We start from the raw sequence: 13,941 nt of genomic DNA on the forward strand, positions 1-13,941 counted from the left end.
GTTCCATAGTATGGCATTAAACTGACTGTGGCTATTTTCCATGATTCAATTACTGGTGGTTATGTTGCTCCGAAAGACATTGAAAAACAGACATACTTACTGCTAGTGCTTGCGTTTCCGCAGATCTATCCCGTACTTGAAGATGGATTAGTTTGATACCAAAGGTTTCAAAGTGCACCTTAAGTAAAATGTTGTCTCTACATACTCAGAAATAAGCTTTTTTTTTTTTTTTTAGATCTTTAGACATATATTTTAGTTCTGTAAATAGGATCAGTACTGATAAAAAAAAATCCTACCCTTTCTGTCTCTACTTCACACTTTTAACTGTCTCCCATAAAACTGTTCCTCTGATAAGACCTTTTTAACCAAATCTCAATGAATGTGAATTTCTTTCAAAAAGTGAACTACTTCTCACCCGTCATTAAACATTTACAAATCAGTGCAATTCCTGAGCAGTCAATTAGACATGACACTGAAATATTTTAAGGTTCAACTCAACAAGCCAAAAAACTGCTGTATTTCCCTGCATGGTTTTGATCCACAGTGATGGTGACTAACGCACGCAGTATTTCAGGCGCTTCATGTGGAGCTGGAGGTTTCGTAGCAGAGCCTGGGCAGTCTCTCTCCATCAGCACTGGTCCCTGGTGAGCGGAGGCTAGAGAAGGTGCCAAATGTTCACAGCCTGAGTAATGGGCTTTTAAAACTCTATTCTTTCCCTGTGCGTACGTGCCGTGTGTATGTGTGTATAACATGGTGCAGAGAAAAATGGCACAAGGAGAACTAGCTTATGGCAGCGTGTGACAAAAAGACTCTTTGATATAACTAATCTATGCTGCTACTTTGTTTTCTAAATTGCATATGAAAAATGAGAGTTATGTAACCAGCATTTGCAAACAATATGAGACTGAAAAGTTACAAGCCTTGTATATTTAGTCTGTGTGTTCTTTGTGCTGGTCCCAGGCCTGGATAAATGGAGAGGACAACAGGAAGTAGCAGTGCATGTCGCATTTAAATGGTCAAATTTAAAAATATTTCTGAGAAAACATTACTCATTCTAAAAAAGAGTTAATTATATCACAAGTGGTGGCTTTTTAATGAATAATTTTAGAAAAGGTCACATGTGCCCTCCTCACTTCATGGACCCAGGCTGAAGCTGTGTGTGCAGATGTTGTACAGAGGCAGGGATGATTTGGCTCATGACAAAAATAATAACATTAGTTTGAGGGGCTTTAACTGTGTAATGAAACTCTGTTAGTGTCGCGCTGTGCTGTTTGCCGCAGTCACTGTTTCAGGACACAACACGATGCACTTCCTGCTCGGGCCGTCTGGAGCTGCAGACCAAGACCAAAATCCATTTGACTGGAGCCTGCAGCAGGACTGGGCCGCAGCCTGCTCCCCCGCTGCCAGCGTGATTGATTGAGAGGCCTGCAATTTTAATTTTATGAGCCAGTGTCAAGAAGTGGTTAGTCAGAGGAGATAGTGAATCACTCCCTATTTGTGCCACTTTTTCAGTCAATAATGTATACTTGCAAGCGTATCAAATTGAGTCTTGAATTGGACAGCAATGTAGAGAGGAAGGTGAACTTGACAAGCAGGAGAATGTTTGTGTTTTGTCCTTGAATTGATGTTTGCTGTCTTATTTGTTGGTGATACAAAAGTTACACTTAAGTATTAAGTTTTTACAAGTCAGCCAAAACAATGTGATCATTTGAAGATGATTTTCATGTGTGTTCGTGGAATATGTATATGTATCAAAATATTGTAAACGATTGTTTATATGTTCAATATTCAAAAGTACTAATTGTATTTCAGGCTGTGGGGAGCTGCATATTATGAGGGTAGTTATATTGGTGCCATATTTCAACTGAGAAAAAGGTTTATTTAGTAATTTTCAGTGGACAACATTCACAAACTAGGAATGTGAAGGAGCATACAATGAAAAACTATATTCGATTAGCTTTTACAGAGTGTGTTGTTTTCCTGGCATGTCCCACCACACATAGAGCTGCACAGAAACACACCTCCCTCTTAGCCCGTCTGATTTGCCCCACGCACTTGTCGATATAAACAAAAGAGCAGACCAGGCTGGACTGATTTCCCCTGCCTCCGGCCCAGCGCTCCGCACACTACATAGACCTCCACAACGGCCCCAACCAACTCTACCACTGGTCCAACAAAGAGTCCGGCTACAGCAGCAGTGAGCAAACGCCAGAAAATGGATGTTGTTGTTTGAGTATCTAGAGATCTGTTCCCAGGGAGGGAAATGCGTGTCTCTGTCCTTCAAGGCAGAGGCACAAAAGCTCGCTTACACACTAAATGACAGGAAATGAAAACAGGGGACCACAGGGTTGGAGTGGTGGACATGCATGAGTGCAGCGTGGATGTGAGGATGTGGGGAGGCTGGGCAGAGCATTAGCGGCCCCAGCTTTACACAGGCTTGTTGTTTCTTGAAAGATAAAACTCTAATCTAATGATCTAAACACTCGACAGGCATACACCAGCACGCACATGTTACTTCTTCTTTTCAAGTGGGGCTGGTCCTCTGAGCAGGCCTTTTCAGATGAGCATGTTGATGAGGTTTTAATAGTTTGTTTGAATTATGATTTTTACAACAATGTACAATCTAGTGCGTATTTACTTTTGTTCAAACAACATCTTTATTTCTAATAATACTCCTACTACTGCTCCAAACAAACATCGCATGCCTTCCTGTTGTGTCCCCATAGTTTAAATGGCCCTCCCTGGATGCTGGCTGTGATACCAAAGCGGAGGGACACTTTTGTCCTGAATGCCTCAAACACAGGATCTGCTTTTCCTACCTGACCAGTCCTTCTGTTGAGCTGCACTAAAACTTTTATTTGAGCGTTTCTATTATTATTGTATTGAACTGCTCAATGTGCTCGATTTGCCCCTCCGGAAAAGAGTTAAGTGACATTGATTGATTGATTGATTGATGAGGCTCGCCATGTTCCAGTCCTCTTGTTGTACTGCTGCTGCTTTTGCTGTCATCCAGATTATACCATCTTGCCTTAGTTCTTTCTTTCTACACTTTTCTTCTACATGTGGTTTTAGGTGCCAATTCTGATGCTGTCATGTAATCCTTCTCTGCATTTTAATTATTCGTTGCATGTTTCTTTTTTTGTTACATTTTGCTGCCAGCGGATTTTTAGAATTCTTCTTTGGCAGTTTAGGCTCTTCTCTTCTTTCTTGGTGATCTTCCATGTTTTGCATCCATAAAGCGCAGCGCCAACAATACCACTTTAGACCTTTACATTTGTTCTCCTCTCATGCCTTCTTGCAAACCACACTTTTTATGGTATTTGTATTTCTGTTGCATAAAGCATCAATCTTTAGGAAAACATATTTGCAGACATGTTTCCAAGTCGCCCGGAGCACTTTGTGGCCTTTTTATGCCGTAAATTACCTCACTTCTTGATTAAACAAAACGTCAACGTGTCTAAGCTCTTAAGTTGCCCACCGTTCACACACACATGCCCTTAACACAAGATCGCAATTACTTATTGGTTTACTGGTTAATAATTTGACTTTGCAGGAGAGGGAATTAAATGCATGACTAGGCTGACTTTTCTGTGTTCAGCATCCACAACTTCATTCCACACTCTCCTCGCTCTCTCTCCCACCTTATACCTGCTGCCCTTCACTCTGCATAGTAATGTCTTTGAATTGAGTTGTTCATTCAGCCAAACCTAGATAAGGGCAGAAGAGTGGAGAGAGCACAATAGAGAAATAAAAAAGTGCAGCATACTGAGAGGTGAGGGCAGACTTTTAGGACCAATAATTATTTTGTTCTTTCACGTCTCGGCAAGGGCAAAGAAGGGCAGGCGTTTATCATTATTTTGTTTGTATCTATTAAATTACAGTGGGAAATCTGCTTAAGGGGGATAACGGCTTTTTGTGCTGCAAATAGGCTTCGTGGCAGGTGCTTAATCCTATTGTATGCGAGGAAAGTCTTGTGATTTTGGTGCCGTCTTGTGCAAAGTTGGACTACTGACATTTGCAAAACACCCAACATGATGAAGGCGGATGCGGCATATTTGACTAAATCTTTAAATCTGCAAACTAATTTTGAAGAACATTCTGGAAAGAAACGTTACCAATATTGAACACAAACTCTGGAATCAAGTGTAATTGGACACAGTTTGACCAGAGGAGACAAGGGTTGGTTTAGTAACATATCTAAAAGTTTGTTAATAACTTTTAAGCTTGTCATTAGTCTTTAGTAAATCATTGTCTATTTTAAAGGTGCACAATGTAAACTTTGCACCTGCGTGTATCCAAGGTATGGTATCAAAGGTATCCATATCCAAGGAGAGGAGCAAGTCTGGTCAGATTTGTGAAGAAATGATCCTGATTTAGGTATTTTGTGAATAGATACAAGATACAGTTAATGCCATACTGTGGAGCACCAACAAAGGACAGAGCAATAGCATCTCCTCGGAGACAAGCAACGTTTATGTGCACCTTTAAAGTATGCCTGACTGGTATAAGTGCTTTTACTTTTACACTGTTAGGGAAAAGTGTGTGTGAAATGTGATAACCAATCTGTTGCTGTTGCGATCTCTTATATGGCAGTATAAAGACAGTTGCGCACATGGATTCTTAAACTCGCCCACGGGCAAGTCACTTAACCCAGCTCTTCAGGCCCGATGCACCTGCTGAGTCCAGATCCCGCCTTTAAAGTCCACCGCCCGACTCCCTGGTGAGCCGGGCAGCGATTAGCGTTTGAAGCTGCGAGCTAATACAGACAACAGTGTGTGTTTGTGCGCACGGGTAACCTTTTCTGGACAAATAGAGATTAAAAATGAAAGTGGAGACAGGAGATGAAGCACTGCTCACCTCGTGTCCTCTTCAGCGGAAGTTTAGTAGCTTAGAGCTCGCTGTGAACTCTTGACCATCTTCCTCTTTGCAGATAGCGTATCTTCAGGGGTACATACTTGGGTCAGCAAGGAGTCAACTCAAAGCACACTGTTTTGAGAAGAGATTTTTTTGTCCTTTTCTTGGCTCCACACTCGTGCTACCCATTCCACATCCTGTCTTATCGCGAACAGCACATGGTGAGGTCTACAGTTGCGCCCTTGCTCTGGTCTATTTGCCTGCTAAGCTATTAACAATACTTTCCCCTAATGGGTTGAACCAAGTGCTTGTGCATAAGGAGCAGGAGCGCGTGTAAAATTGTGTTTTGTTTTCCGAAAGGTGGGCTGTGAAAAAAGCAGATTATTGACTGGTTAGAGGTGATGTGCCGAATGTGCTGGGTCAAGTGAAGTGGGACTGAACCTTGAGAAGTTCAGTGAAACAGAAATGGAAAAAAGAACTGAAAAAATAAATAAAAATAAAGTTGAATTTCTTGTTTCCAAAGTATTGGTCTCCTCACAGCACTGCAATGTTTCTGCTTAAAAACAGCCAAATTGTTGGTTCGATCCTCTTACACTTACTCATTGTGCCTTTTAGTGTTGGGCAAGTTCCTTCATAAAAGTATTTAGTTATAGTTACCTGTTACTTCTCCAAAAATGTAATTGAGTTAGCAACTATTGACATTAACTAGTTATTGGATAAAGTAAATGAAAAATACACCCACCACTGCTCATTCAAGTAAAACATTTTCTCTGTTCCGTCTTATGTTGCCTGAAAATCACCAAATGCACCACAACCAGTGATTCGCCTCGAGACACAATCTGTACAGTCACAAACAGGACAAATAAAGTTGCATCTAGGAAGCAGACACCGTCCAAACAGCACATTTACCGAACAAATGCTGATGTCGGAACACAACAAACATGTGTACGTTAAGTAACAGCACTTTTACACTTATAAAACCAGAGGTGAACTGCTGAGTTATTAGAGTTAATAGAGAGCTGTCCCCACACTTGCCTGGCTCATTTCTCTTTAGCAAATGCACGTGGCTGTCATCTGTTTTCACTTCCATCACAATACAATAAATACTTGTTGAATGAGATGTGTGGCTGTGTGTGAGTGTATTTGTGTCAGGATTTGGACGCTCTGTCCATTGTCCCTTCAAATAAAGATTAAACATAACAAACAAAGAGTGACAAAATAATGATATATTCATAAAGTCGAGCTTATGTTTCCGTGGTTTGGATCGTACAAAGCCACATGTGATGACAACCAATGAAATGTCAGGAAACGCTTAACGTCCGCCTACCACTGCTTTGATGAATTACATTCAATTAAATTCAATCTTGTTTTTTAGCCAATGACAGTCTCCAATTGCTCATGTTTTTTCCCAAACAAACACCAAATAAAATGTATTGCAGCTATTCTCTGACTTAGAAATGTGTGAGAGTAAAAAACATGTTCCACTTGGTAACTTTTTGAGTGGAAAAATAGTTGTGCATTCATTAACGCAAGATGGTTTAATGCCTGTACTATTACTTCTACTGTAGAATATTCGAATCATGCAATAACATCTTCATGGAGACAAACACGTGCAAGAAAACAAGCCATTAATATCTGTTTAATTGTGACTAAGGATTCTGTGCATTTAATATGTTTACTAATATGCACCATGCATCATCTGAAGCATGATGTTTTGTTTTGTGTATTGTGTATAGATAAAAGGGGGGAAAAGTTATTTGTACAGGCTAAGATTACATATGCTGCACCAGCTGGAGGCTTTAAGATGGCAAAGTGTAAAAAATGACTGCTCTGTGAATCCTAATTTACATCAGAATGTGAGATTTATGAACTACAGGCAAACATGGCATTTCTTTTCATCAAGTTAGTCACAATGTTTTTTTCCCTCTACAAGCTCCCTGCAGCAATTGTGTTACGAAAGTTGTTAATTGTAATTCATGTGTTGTGAGTGTACTCCTTAAGGGCAAGATGTTACAAGAGAAACAAAATAGTGTCGAAAGCCCCACTGCAAGAACAATGGTTTGATGTATTCAATTTGATTCATTTCACAGGCCTTCTCCGGGAATTCCAACTCCGAGAGCTCCGTCCGGCACGACTTGCAACTGGGAATAGTGGCTCGCTTCCTGAGGCTCGTCCCCTTGGACTGGAGCGAGGAGGGCAGGATTGGACTCCGCATTGAAGTCTACGGCTGCTCCTACTGTTAGTGCACTCTCCATTCTGCTAACATTTACAGTCACAAGTTATGATAACGCAGTGAGTGTTGATCTACTTTCTCTTTACATGGCTCCTCTGTGATAGTAGCAGCCAATCTTTCTCATCCTTTTACAGCCCACTGACTCTTTATATGTAGGGATATATAGGACGCTACAACGCTTCACTTTCTCCTCTGCACATGCTCAGTTAGGCACAACCTGCAAACATCCAAGATTCTCACACAGGGTTATACTGTGTGATTTGAGGCTGTGTGGTCCTCAGAGCGTATGCACAGACCTCTAAAAGAAGCTGCGTCTGCTCAGGTTGTAAAAGCGCATGTTAAAGAGCGGAACAGGAGATTTTAGATATCATTATTATTATCTAAAATTATATCGTTATTGGTCAATCACTGCTTTCCTGTCATGACCATGTATTGGATTTTTTTCGTGAAAGAGCAATGCAAAGTGACACTTGTGAAATGGAATGAAAATTATTCATACTTTTGAATACTTTGTGAAACCAGTGCAATTACAGCTGAAAGTCTTTTGAGGTTTTTCTCTATTCTCTATTGTGCCCATTCTTCTTTGCAAAACAGCTTAAGCTCAGTCAGATTTGATGGAAAGCGTTTGTGAACAGCAGTTTTCAGATTTTGAACAGTGCTCAGTGAGATGTTCAGATCTTTTTATAACTTAACCCCGCTTCAAACGTCTATACAACTTTATCCCTGACCCGTCTAGTGTGTTTGTTTGACTTCATGATGCTGTTTGCTCCTCAATGTTATCTTAAAAAAAACTTCTGTGGCCTTCACAGAACAGCTGCAGTCTTTCAGCCATTTTCAGGAAACTTCTGAAAGCCACTGGTTGCACTCAGGGAAAAGAGTCTGAAAATGTCTGCATGCTGAACTAGAAATCATGTATCATTTTTTTTCTTCTACTTCACAATTGTGTGCCACTTTGTTTTGCTCTTTAACAAAAAAAAAAATCAAATACAATTTATTTAAGTTTGTGGTTTTGAAATGACAAAATGAAAGTTCCAGGTTTAATGCACAATGTTTCCAAAATTATTTGTATTTCATTGTCAAGAGCTACTACTGTATAATTTCCAGTTGTTGAAATCCAATTTCCACTAGCCTTGCTTCTTTCTATTATCCTCTGTAGAAAAACTGAAAATCTTAAAACACATTTGTGATAACTCATGCATATTTATACCTTGAGAGGACTTTGAGCTGCAAAATCTCCTCTACCGTCTTCATTATGTGCTAACGCTATATAGGAAATGAATATGTAAAAAGCAAGGTCATACGCATTAGTAAGAGATTGACAAAATATAGTGACATTTCACCCTGGAGAGACAAAGAGACCACGAGAATGGACTGTTGAGCAAGCTTTATTTGAGTTATTTGGCGCTCAGACCCCGGCGGAAGACGTTGCAATAATGGGCACTCCATGATCTATTTGTATTAGATGTCTCCCCCCGGAGCCTGGAGACTGGTGGTGGTAGATGTTAAGAGGTAGAGGATGAGGGGAATGCAGAGGAGGAGCGGGGGAGGCGGTGGGTCGCAGTACGGTTTGAGCGGCCGAGCCATCTGCCTGAGGGCTTAAATGTGACCGCCTGGTGCCGATTGGAGCGGGGAGGAGTCACTTGAGAGCGTTGATTGGGGATGAGGAGCAGGTGCGAGGGCCATGGTACAGACGCCCCCTGACCTTTCACCCTACTTCTTTGGCCAGGAAAAACTGCATAACCTCTTTGGGATAAACGCAGAAACCTGGGAGAGTCCATGGTGAAGTGAGGGATCTGACTCTCACAGACGGACAGGCGGGCGCCCGCTTGATTGCGATGATGGCGCTGGGGAGAGGGGTCCTTCCATGGAGGCCTTGACGTAGATGGATGGAGTTAGGTCTTCCAGGCTGAATTTACGCAGGCTTCATTTGCGCACCCTGACTGTCTACTGCTTTAGACACATGTATCAAGTAAGGAACTAACTCTGCTGCAACCCTTTGGCTCTCATCCTATTAAATCCTGCCAAATTGATTTTGATAACAATTTTCAATTAAGGCTCTGCATAAATTACAGTTATAAGTGACACACGTACATATTTCATTCAGCAGATGCGATTAGGTAGATTCACTCGTGTATGTGTGCGTGCGGATACAAGGGCATAGGCAGTATTCCAGTCAGCTCTCAGCACTTTGATTGTATTTTCCTTGTTTCATTTCTTAGCGGTGGTCAAAGAATGAGGTGTCAGCAGGGGTGACGTATCTGAGGGAAGGCAGCATGCAATCACATAGGCTTTTATATTCCTCTGGACCCACATCTGAATGAAAGGAGGCATGTGTCAATTTCACTGTACCCTAGCCCTATCCCCACCACCGTGAATGTAAATGAGTCTCCATCCGGTCTTTTTGAAAAGGGGAGGAAATAAGGGTATGTGTCATTTTGTAGTAATAGACATCGATGTTGTCAGAGCGATATACATACACACAAGGTGCACTGGAACTTTCCTGTTGGATGGTCCGACGGCTGCTTGTCTATGTGAAGATGCTGATGCGCTGCAAAGAATGTTTCACTGAATATCGCCATGAAGACAAGCAGGTAACGTCACCAGACCAAGTTACAGGTTAGATCTTTCAAGGAATTTCTTCAGCTAAATGTAATGCCATATTGTGGAATGCAACGACAGTGGAGACGAGTCAAAAATCCGAAAAGTTACCGTGCACCTTTAAGATAAACATAGCAATAATTGGGCAATTTAAGCAAACACATTTTCAGTTATGAATGAGTTGAACATGTTTTTCTTTCATTAACAGACGTAAAAATAACCAAAGCAATCATGCAAATGTTATTTTTAATTTCCATTTCCATTAAGTGAAAGATGACAGGTAATTTGGTCAACAGTATGTGTGACAAATATTATATGAATGTAATTTACCACATCTTGGCATCTGTTGAATAGGAAATATACAATCATAAGAGAGCAGTTAGAGCTCAGATATGGACAATAACAGACAAAGTGATGCATTTCTCCATTTGAAGTATACGTGTGTGCCATGTTTCTGCCAAGTGTCTGGCAGTTGTGTTTTGAAATACACGGTCCTCTCCCATGATTGCGCTGTCACTGGCTCTACTCTCGGTGTTGCAAAATAAGACATCATAGCCTAAATTGGTTCATTTGACCCTCCCTATCAATCAACTTCACTACATGTGGAAGTCCTTTTCAGTGTGCAAAAATAAAGACTTGAAAGGGGAAATGGAAACCAATAAATAGTGTGGTAATTTGGGAAATGTTTAAAGATAACAGGTTTTTTCCCCCTCAATTTTGTAATATCAGTCTTTTATTTGGAATGGCCTGTTTTGGTCAAAATTTATTTATTCACAATTCTGTGGGAAGCAAGGAACTACGTCTGGGCTGTAATTTAGAAAAAGCAACCAAATTGTTGTTCTCACCAACAGTCTGCCCAGGGATAGCACTGCTTGGACTCTTCTACACTTGACATTGGACTACACCAGATATCTCATATAACAATTCATCTTAGCCAAAATAATATCAGTATAAGTATATATAGGGTATGTTCCCTATGTTCTTTTATTGTTGTTTTGTTTATTTCTCATTCGTTCCCGTTGTCGATGCCTTACTGCAACATGTTTGGAAGATTACCACATAAAAAAGCATTCTACCTTTTCTAGGGTGCTCAATGCATAAACAGCCCATATTGATTGCAAATTATTATCCAAGGTATTTTAATGTATGCTAATTAAATGTCCCAGTAGATATGACTCATTAGCACCAACATGGCTTTACATGGAAGTTCTGTGCACGTGTGTTATTCTTCTTTTATCCTGAAATTCTATCTATTGGAGGTCAAATACTGAGGACAAATTTTCCTACGGGGACAATAAAGTGCACCTTAACCTTAACTCATAATGCTTGTTGCCATAGTTACACAGCTACATAAATCACCTCAACGCTTGCATTATGTGTTAAGAGGATATTTATTTCTGCCCTATGACACAGCTACCTAGGTACTCACTGGTTCATTCTGGCTGATTAGCTGAGCGGCAGGGTCCAAGAGAAGGTGATGGTGGTGGCAACAGCCTTTTTATTATGTGTCGGGGCAAAGGGACCTGCATACTCTATAATGAGGTTAAGTATTCCTCTAATATATATTCCAGAACAAAATGGCTGCCTAAGGAGTTTCTTACTACACTGTCTGCATGTGAATTATACCACTTAACCCTTTGAGCTTTCTAAAAATGGAATGGCCAATATAATAAATATAAATTATTGTATCAATGAATGACAAAGAAATGTTTGTAACTGAGCATGAAGTGATGAACTGAGTACGTGTTCATTATTGAATACATGAGAAGAAGCGTTGTTCATGGAAAGTTTTAGTGCCATTGTCGGTGTACAAATGCTTTGGCGATGTGGTGCAACAGTAAACAATGAATAAAGAATGTAATTATGAATAAAAATAAAAATAATATTAGTGAATATATAAGCTAGTATAAAGTAGTGCAATGATAAAGGTTTGTGAAATAAAATGTCAACAATTTCAGTTGCTCTCTATTTCTAAGTGTAAATGAATTCAGTTTGAGCACATTCAGTAGTGCATACATTTATTCAAAGATTTATGCAGATATTTATCCATGTCGCATCTGCTTTTGCTCAGCTGAAGGATGTGGAGGGTCAAAAAGTCCACCCCTTAACATGCAAAGCTGGCCTGCTTTTCCTCACGACTACACATTCTCCTTAAAGTAACTGGATTATGTTATGAAACAACTGGAAATATTTCAGAATACCAATGTTTTCAGTCTCACAACTAAGAATAATTATTATTCTAGAGTAATAATTATGTCATGTAACTACCTCTATCCTGGCTCAAAGCGCTGAGCTAGAATGATAGCCATAGGGGTGTGTGGCGAGACAATGTATAAGTTATAGTCCATATACTATGAGTTGATCTGCTTCTCCCTCAGCTCTGTTATCCAATCACAACAGAGGGACCCATATGTGCCCACTTCACTCCCACGATGTGATGGATTGGCGAGACTGAGAGCATCTCATGCGTACAGCACTTTACAAATCTCTTTCACAAACACAAAGCTGTTCTCTACAGTCTTCCCAGCCCTCTGCCCTACTTTGGAAGTATTTAACGTTGTAAAAGTGTCCAACAGATTAGTACTAACGCCTGCTGATATACTGTAAATGTAGTCAAAGAAACAGTACACAAAGTTGCATGATGATATTTTAAGATGATGAAAAATTAAATAGTACTAAAGATGGCTATGTTATTGATGTCTGTAGCTGATGACAAATGCCACATAGCAGGTCTGTAGGAGGGCCAAAATGGAGAAATACACACAGAACATGTAGTTTTGGGAAAGCAGATCACAAAAGATGCAATTGAATTATTAATAAATTGCATCATTTGTGATCTAACATGCATGGAGCATTGTAAGCAGTTATTAATATTACAGTGCTCTGTCAAATGCTAATGCTGCTACAAGATTTAAAGTTGTAGATAAAGGATCCAGACGAATGGAATTCTTTAGTTTTTGTGTATTTGGTTATTCACAGAAAAGGATGCAATTACATGGGTTTGAATGAATGAGGATTTTGGAGACAGCTGTCTTTTTGTTTGACGTTATATGACTTCAAAATACCGTAGCATGTTTTATGGTGATAGAAAACGGCCTATGCGCTCACACAGGTGCCTCGCTCTGGCTGGTTGAACATCCGGCCCCACAATCTGAAGCTCCTCACACCTGCACTCAACATGAAACACAACTGCTCGACTGAAAGGACAAGCTAGAACTCAGCAACTTCTGCCCACTACAGTGAAAAATAGATTTGATCACAAAAGAAGTCTTGTTTTGACAGCCAGTAGAATGTAATCTCAAACTATATCAATTTATATTTTGTATATTTTGGTTTTAACGGTTTCAGTGTGTGTGTGTTTGTCCTCAGGGTCGGACGTGATCAATTTCGATGGACAAGGTGTCATCTCCTATCGTTTTAAGGTATGTTGTTTCTTTGTAGTATAATTACTGTACATTTGTTTGAATAATACTAATGTACAGTTATAATGTACAGTTATACTAGTATGGATTAATAACTGAACTATATTTAGCATTCCAGAGTAGACCCAGTATTTCATTTTTAAAAATACATTATTCAATACCGCATTCTCCAATCATGATCAATTATCTAAAATAGTAAATATCTTAGTGTTCTGATTGGATCTTCTGTATATATCCTATAGAATAGAGTCTATAGGTCTATAAACCTTTCCAGGACTGAAGTAAGAATAGTTCGAATAGTCGGGCACACTGCTTGGTACTGGTACTATTTTACTGGTACTGGTACTATGAGGCAGCAAATAATAACAACCTAGTTACGTTTTTTAAAGCTCACAAATATAAGGAGGAAATATTGTGCTTCATTGCATTAAAATAAAAATGTCATTGTCAAACTATTGTGTCCCGCTTTGGTACGATTTGTCCCAGATACAGTTGAACTTAAGATTGTGTTTATTATATGAATTGCTAGTGCAGGAAGTTGCATAAAATGTATGCAACTTCCTGCACTAGCAATTCATATAATAAATGCTCATTTCTTCATCAGTGTTTTCGATCAAGGCTCTGGTGTCAGTCATGTGCGGTTGAGTGGTTGTAAGTTGTCGAAACATTCCTGGGTCTAAAGAAATCCGTATTCTGTATTTGTATTCTATATCAGTCCTTATGCACAGTTTTTTTCAAAGTGTCCAGATGACTACAACTAAATATTTTTCTACAGTGGAACACTCCTGGACGAATGAGGATCACACTGACTTATTCCCCCTATAGTTGAATTGT

General features: G+C 39.8%; 1 protein-coding gene across 2 annotated transcripts in view; it reads left to right on the forward strand.

The window, feature by feature from the left end:
• cntnap2a (contactin associated protein 2a) overlaps positions 1-13,941 on the forward strand; it is a 315,624-nt gene that overhangs the window by 150,368 nt on the left and 151,315 nt on the right. For both annotated transcript variants that reach the window (XM_072450653.1, XM_072450654.1), the window contains exons 4-5: positions 6,945-7,092; positions 13,055-13,107. In XM_072450653.1, the coding sequence (XP_072306754.1) occupies positions 6,945-7,092; positions 13,055-13,107 (201 nt within the window). The remainder of the gene's footprint in view (positions 1-6,944; positions 7,093-13,054; positions 13,108-13,941) is intronic.

This window comes from Eucyclogobius newberryi, unplaced genomic scaffold (genome assembly GCF_026437365.1).
Source record: "Eucyclogobius newberryi isolate DKJ021-1_F unplaced genomic scaffold, fEucNew1.0.hap1 SCAF_18, whole genome shotgun sequence".
In the NCBI taxonomy this organism is placed as follows: Eukaryota; Metazoa; Chordata; class Actinopteri; order Gobiiformes; family Gobiidae; genus Eucyclogobius; species Eucyclogobius newberryi.